This window comes from Cataglyphis hispanica, chromosome 7, assembly GCF_021464435.1.
Source record: "Cataglyphis hispanica isolate Lineage 1 chromosome 7, ULB_Chis1_1.0, whole genome shotgun sequence".
Classification (NCBI taxonomy): domain Eukaryota; kingdom Metazoa; phylum Arthropoda; class Insecta; order Hymenoptera; family Formicidae; genus Cataglyphis; species Cataglyphis hispanica.
In genome coordinates, this window is record NC_065960.1 from 8,817,304 (window position 1) to 8,824,454 (window position 7,151).

The 7,151-nt window shown below is 45.0% G+C and overlaps 1 protein-coding gene across 1 annotated transcript; it reads left to right on the forward strand.

The window, feature by feature from the left end:
* On the forward strand, positions 1–1,142 carry LOC126850972 (uncharacterized). Its single transcript, XM_050594463.1, has 2 exons — positions 1–448; positions 541–1,142. The coding sequence occupies exons 1-2, from the start codon at positions 1–3 to the stop codon at positions 1,140–1,142; spliced, it is 1,050 nt and encodes a 349-aa protein (XP_050450420.1).
* The last annotated feature ends 6,009 nt before the right edge of the window (positions 1,143–7,151 follow it).

Genomic DNA, 7,151 nt, shown 5'->3' on the forward strand with positions numbered 1-7,151 from the left:
ATGTCCTCGGCGGACACGATAAGCACGGCTATCGCTCGGAGCAATATTCAGGTGGCGCGTGTGCTTAACCGTATACGTAGACTAGGATTAGAGGTCTCAGTGGAGAAAACGGAGGCCATAGTTTTCTATGGGAAAAACAGGCCTCCTCGCACAGTTAGATTGCAGGTGGACAGAGAAGATATCGAAGCGAAGCCCACGCTAAAATATCTGGGGATCATGTTAGACGGTCGGTTTAATTTTCGCCCCCACTTTGAGTATGTGGAGGATAAAATAGGCAAAGTCAATAGGGCGTTAGGCAGACTGATGCCCAATTTAAGAGGGCCTAATGAAAATAAGAGAAGACTGTACGCTCAGGTTGTTCTTTCCATCTTCTTATATGGTGCCCCTGTGTGGAACGAGGCTTTCGTTGCTTCTAGGAGTTCTCAAATAACAATTAATAGAGTTTTGCGTACTTTGGCCATCCGCGTTATTGCGGGATACCGCACGATCTCGTTAGATGCAGCCCTTCTTCTCGCTAGAATTCCCCGGCATATCTTCTAGCTAATACCAGACGGAGAGTATACGATCGAACGAAAGATCTCAGAAACAGCAACAGATGGTCTAAAAAGGCCGAGTTGGAGATTAAAACGGACGAGGACTTGCTCCTCCGCCGCCAATGGGAAGTGTACTGTGAAAACCCCAACTTGGCTGGCGCACGAACTAGAGAAGCTATTCTTCCCCACTTCCAGGAGTGGATAAGCAGAAAGCACGGAAGCTCTTCGTTCAGAACCACACAGTTGCTCACCGGTCACGGCTGCTTTGGAACTTATCTCTACAGGATTGGCAAAGCCTCGATGCCCTACTGCGAGCACTGCAACGTGCAAAATGTCGAAGATTCTCCCGAACACACACTGAGAGACTGTACGGCATGGGAAGAAAACAGAAATAAACTTTGCGAGAGCCTAGAGGTGAATGTAGACACGCTCTCCTTGGAGAAAATAATCCAGCAGGTTCTCTGTTCCAAGGAGAAATGGGAGGCTTTCGCTGAATTTGCGAACGTGGTTATGCTCCGAAAAGAAGTTGCCGAGAGGGCTAGACAGGAAGAGGAGGCCAGGAGAGTAAACAACACTCTTCTTGATGGGTCAGGTTCCGACGACTCCTGACATTAGTAGACTGGGGTATAGTAAAATTACCTCAGTCTAAATAGAGATACCAATTGTTATTATTAAATAAATATATAATAGTAGTATAACTTATAACTAAGTAAGTTAATGTATATATATATGTGTATGTATGTATGCGTATGTAAGTATGTAAGTGTGTGTGTGCGTGTGTGTATGTATGAGTATATATATATATATATAGGAAGTAAATGTATATATCTTTAGGATACGATATGAATGTAGAGGAGAAAGTAAAGGCTGACCAAGGTCGGCATTACTTGCCTTAAGTTCGTGTACATATGATTAGATATAATTCATCATTCATTGTTTTATTTCTTATAGCTATTAAGCGCCATATGTAAATATTATTATTAGTCGTAATAGCCCACTATAAATAAGGGGTTATTTTAAGTAGTCACACCACATGTGATCTCGATAAGAGTTCTTCCTTCTGGAAGAGTTTTTGAAGGAGAAGATATGTTAGAAGGAGGGCGCTAGCTCAGCGCATGCCTTTTGCGGAGGGGCGGTTGTACTGTGGAAAACAATTCCCGCCCCTTACGCATTACAGGCACCCAAGCAGAACACTCTGCTAGAGGGGGTGGGTTTTTAGTGGGTATTCTTCCGGACCGTAATATCCGGAAGCGAGTCCCACACACGCCCCGGGGCCGGCTCCAGGGTATGGTGCGTAAATGCATTTTCCCATCCCGTCGAGCGAAACAAAAAAAAAGGTTAGGTTAGAGTTAGGATTAGGTTAGGTTAGAGTTAGGTTAGGTTAGGTTAGGTTAGGTTAGGTTAGGTTAGGTTAGGTTAGGTTAGGTTGGGTTAGGTTAGGTTGGGGTTGGGTTGGGTTAGGTTAGGTTAGGTTAGGTTGGGTTAGGTTAGGTTAGGTTAGGTTAGGTTAGGTTAGGTTAGGTTAGGTTAGGTTAGGTTGGGTTCAGGTTAGGTTAGGTTAGGTTGGGTTAGGTTAGGTTAGGTTAGGTTAGGTTAGGTTGGGTTAGGTTCAGGTTGGGTTGGGTTAGGTTAGGTTAGGTTGGGTTGGGTTGGGTTGGGTTAGGTTAGGTTAGGTTAGGTTAGGTTAGGTTAGGTTAGGTTAGGTTGGGTTAGGTTAGGTTAGGTTAGGTTGGGTTGGGTTAGGTTAGGTTGGGATTTAGGTTAGGTTAGGTTAGGTTAGGTTAGGTTAGGTTAGGTTAGGTTAGGTTAGGTTAGGTTGGGTTGGGTTGGGTTGGGTTAGGTTAGGTTAGGTTAGGTTAGGTTAGGTTAGGTTAGGTTAGGTTAGGTTAGGTTAGGTTAGGTTAGGTTAGGTTAGGTTAGGTTAGGTTGGGTTGGGTTAGGTTGGGTTGGGTTAGGTTGGAGTTGGGATTGGGTTGGGTTAGGTTAGGTTGGGTTGGGATTGAGTTCCAGGTTGGGTTAGGTTAGGTTGGGTTAGGTTAGAGTTAGGTTGGGTTGGGTTGGGTTCAGGTTGGGATTAGGTTAGGTTAGGTTAGGTTAGGTTAGGTTAGGTTAGGTTAAGGTTAGGTTGGGTTGGGTTAGGTTAGGTTAGGTTGGGTTAGGTTGGGTTAGGTTAGGTTAGGTTAGGTTAGGTTGGGATTAGGTTAGGTTAGGTTAGGTTGGGATTGGGTTGGGTTAGGTTGGAGTTGGGATTCAGGTTCAGGTTGGGTTAGGTTAGGTTAGGTTAGGTTGGGTTAGGTTAGGTTGGGTTAGGTTGGGTTAGGTTAGGTTAGGTTGGGTTAGGTTGGGTTAGGTTAGGTTAGGTTGGGTTAGGTTAGGTTGGGTTGGGTTAGGTTGGGTTGGGTTGGGTTAGGTTGGGTTGGGATTGGGTTAGGTTAGGTTGGGTTAGGTTAGGTTAGGTTAGGTTAGGTTAGAGTTGGGTTGGGTTAGGTTCAGGTTAGGTTGGGTTAGGTTGGGTTGGGTTAGGTTAGGTTAGGTTAGGTTAGGTTAGGTTAGGTTAGGTTAGGTTGGGTTAGGTTGGGTTAGGTTAGGTTAGGTTGGGATTGGGATTAGGTTAGGTTAGGTTAGGTTAGGTTAGGTTAGGTTAGGTTAGGTTGGGTTGGGTTAGGTTAGGTTGGGTTGGGTTAGGTTAGGTTAGGTTAGGTTAGGTTGGGATTAGGTTAGGTTGGGTTGGGTTAGGTTAGGTTAGGTTGGGTTGGGATTGGGTTAGGTTAGGTTGGGTTAGGTTGGGTTGGGTTGGGTTAGGTTAGGTTAGGTTAGGTTAGGTTAGGTTAGGTTAGGTTAGGTTGGGTTAGGTTAGGTTAGGTTGGGTTAGGTTAGGTTAGGTTAGGTTGGGTTAGGTTGGGTTAGGTTAGGTTAGGTTAGGTTGGGTTAGGTTAGGTTGGGTTAGGTTAGGTTAGGTTAGGTTGGGTTGGGTTGAGGTTAGGTTGGGTTAGGTTAGGTTAGGTTAGGTTGGGTTAGGTTGGGATTGGGTTGGGTTAGGTTAGGTTAGGTTAGGTTGGGTTAGGTTAGGTTAGGTTAGGTTAGGTTGGGATTAGGTTAGGTTAGGTTAGGTTAGGTTAGGTTGGGTTAGGTTAGGTTAGGTTAGGTTGGGGTTCAGGTTAGGTTAGGTTAGGTTAGGTTGGGGTTAGGTTGGGTTAGGTTAGGTTGGGTTGGGTTAGGTTAGGTTAGGTTGGGTTGGGTTAGGATTGGGTTAGGTTGGGTTGGGTTAGGTTGGGTTGGGTTGGGTTAGGTTAGGTTGGGTTAGGTTGGGATTCAGGTTGGGTTGGGATTCAGGTTAGGTTGGGTTGGGTTAGGTTGGGTTGGGTTGGGTTGGGATTGGGTTAGGTTAGGTTGGGATTAGGTTGGGTTGGGTTGGGATTCAGGTTGGAGTTCAGGTTAGGTTAGGTTGGGTTAGGTTAGGTTAGGTTGGGATTGGGTTAGGTTGGGTTAGGTTGGGTTAGGTTGGGTTGGGATTAGGTTAGGTTGAGGTTAGGTTAGGTTAGAGTTAGGTTAGGTTAGGTTGGGTTAGGTTGGGATTCAGGTTAGGTTGGGTTGGGTTAGGTTAGGTTGGGTTGGGTTGGGTTAGGTTGGGTTGGGGTTGGGTTAGGTTGGGTTAGGTTAGGTTAGGTTAGGTTAGGTTAGGTTAGGTTAGGTTGGGTTAGAGTTGGGTTGGGTTAGGTTAGGTTAGGTTAGGTTAGGTTAGGTTAGGTTAGGTTAGGTTCAGGTTAGGTTAGGTTAGGTTAGGTTGGGTTAGGTTAGGTTAGGTTAGGTTGGGATTAGGTTAGGTTAGGTTAGGTTAGGTTGGGTTAGGTTAGGTTAGGTTGGGTTAGGTTGGGTTAGGTTAGGTTAGGTTAGGTTAGGTTAGAGTTGGGATTGGAGTTAGGTTAGGTTGGGATTAGGTTAGGTTAGGTTGGGTTAGGTTAGGTTGGGTTAGGTTAGGTTAGGTTAGGTTAGGTTAGGTTAGGTTAGGTTAGGTTAGGTTAGGTTGGGATTGGGTTAGGTTAGGTTAGGTTAGGTTAGGTTAGGTTAGGTTAGGTTAGGTTAGGTTAGGTTAGGTTAGGTTAGGTTGGGTTAGGTTAGGTTAGGTTAGGTTGGGTTAGGTTAGGTTAGGTTCAGGTTAGGTTGGGTTAGGTTAGGATTAGGTTAGGTTAGGTTAGGTTAGGTTGGGTTGGGTTAGGTTAGGTTAGGTTAGGTTAGGTTAGGTTAGGTTAGGTTAGGTTAGGTTAGGTTAGGTTGGGTTAGGTTGGGTTAGGTTAGGTTAGGTTGGGTTGGGTTAGGTTAGGTTGGGTTAGGTTAGGTTAGGTTAGAGTTGGGATTGAGGTTAGGTTAGGGTTGGGTTAGGTTGGGTTGGGTTAGGTTAGGTTGGGTTGGGATTGGGTTAGGTTAGGTTGGGTTAGGTTAGGTTGGGTTGGGTTAGGTTAGGTTAGGTTAGGTTAGGTTAGGTTAGGTTGGGATTAGGTTAGGTTAGGTTGGGTTGGGTTAGGTTAGGTTGGGGTTAGGTTAGGTTAGGTTAGGATTAGGTTGGGTTAGGTTGGGTTAGGTTAGGTTAGGTTAGGTTAGGTTAGGTTAGAGTTAGGTTAGGTTGGGTTAGGTTAGGTTAGGTTGGGATTCAGGTTGGGTTAGGTTAGGTTAGGTTAGGTTAGGTTAGGTTGGGATTGGGAGTTAGGTTGGGTTAGGTTAGGTTAGGTTAGGTTGGGTTAGGTTAGGTTGGGTTAGGTTGGGTTAGGTTAGGTTGGGTTGGGATTAGGTTGGGTTGGGTTGGGTTAGGTTGGGTTAGGTTAGGTTAGGTTAGGTTAGGTTAGGTTAGGTTAGGTTGAGGTTAGGTTAGGTTAGGTTAGGTTAGGTTAGGTTAGGTTAGGTTAGGTTAGGTTAGGTTGGGTTAGGTTAGGTTGGGTTGGGTTAGGTTAGGTTAGGTTGGGTTAGGTTAGGTTAGGTTAGGTTAGGTTGGGTTGGGTTAGGTTGGGTTAGGTTAGGTTAGGTTGGGTTAGGTTAGGTTAGGTTGGGTTAGGTTGGGTTAGGTTAGGTTAGGTTAGGTTGGGTTAGGTTGGGTTAGGTTGGGATTGGGTTAGGTTAGGTTAGGTTAGGTTAGGTTAGGTTGGGTTAGGTTAGGTTAGGTTAGGTTGGGTTAGGTTAGAGTTAGGATTGGGTTGGGTTAGGTTGGGTTAGGTTAGGTTAGGTTAGGTTAGGTTAGGTTAGGTTAGGTTAGGTTAGGTTAGGTTAGGTTAGGTTAGGTTAGGTTAGGTTAGGTTGGGTTAGGTTAGGTTAGGTTAGGTTAGGTTGGGTTAGGTTAGGTTAGGTTAGGTTAGGTTAGGTTAGGTTAGGTTAGGTTGGGATTAGGTTAGGTTGGGTTAGGTTAGGTTAGGTTAGGTTAGGTTAGGTTAGGTTAGGTTAGAGTTAGGTTAGGTTAGGTTAGGTTAGGTTAGGTTAGGTTAGGTTAGGTTGGGTTAGGTTAGGTTAGGTTAGGTTGGGTTAGGTTAGGTTAGGTTAGGTTGGAGTTGGGATTAGGTTGGGTTAGGTTAGGTTAGGTTAGAGTTAGGTTAGGTTGGGATTAGGATTAGGTTAGGTTAGGTTAGAGTTAGGTTGGGTTAGGTTAGGTTAGGTTAGGTTAGGTTAGGTTAGGTTAGGTTAGAGTTGGGTTAGGTTGGGATTGGGATTAGGTTAGGTTGGGATTAGGTTAGGTTGGGTTAGGTTAGGATTAGGTTAGGTTGGGATTAGGTTGGGTTAGGTTAGGTTAGGTTAGGTTCAGAGTTGGGTTAGGTTAGGTTAGGTTAGGTTAGGTTGGGTTCAGGTTAGGATTAGGTTAGGTTGGGATTAGGTTAGGTTGGGTTGGGATTAGGTTAGGTTAGGTTAGGTTGAGGTTGGGATTAGGTTGGGTTGGGTTAGGTTGGGTTGGGTTGGGTTAGGTTAGGTTGGGTTGGGTTAGGTTAGGTTGGGTTAGGTTGGGATTAGGTTAGGTTAGGTTGGGATTAGGTTAGGTTAGGTTAGGTTAGGTTGGGTTAGGTTAGGTTAGGTTAGGTTAGGTTAGGTTAGGTTGGGTTAGGTTGGAGGTTAGGTTCAGGTTAGGTTGGGTTCAGGTTAGGTTGGGGTTAGGTTAGGTTGGGTTAGGTTGGGTTAGGTTAGGTTAGGTTAGGTTAGGTTAGGTTAGGTTAGGTTAGGTTAGGTTAGGTTAGGTTGGGTTAGGTTAGGTTAGGTTGGGTTGGGTTAGGTTAGGTTAGGTTAGGTTAGGTTAGGTTAGGTTAGGTTGGGTTAGGTTGGGTTAGGGTTGGGTTAGGTTAGGTTAGGTTAGGTTAGGTTGGGATTAGGTTAGGTTAGGTTAGGTTAGGTTAGGTTAGGTTGGGTTAGGTTAGGTTAGGTTAGGTTAGGTTAGGTTGGAGTTAGGTTAGGTTAGGTTAGGTTAGGTTAGGTTAGGTTAGGTTAGGTTCAGGTTAGGTTGGGTTGGGTTAGGTTGGGTTAGGTTAGGTTAGGTTAGGTTAGGTTAGGTTAGGTTAGGTTAGGTTGGGTTAGGTTGGGTTAGGTTAGGTTAGGTTAAGGTTAGGTTGGGATTGGGTTAGGTTGGGTTAGGTTAGGTTGGGTTAGGTT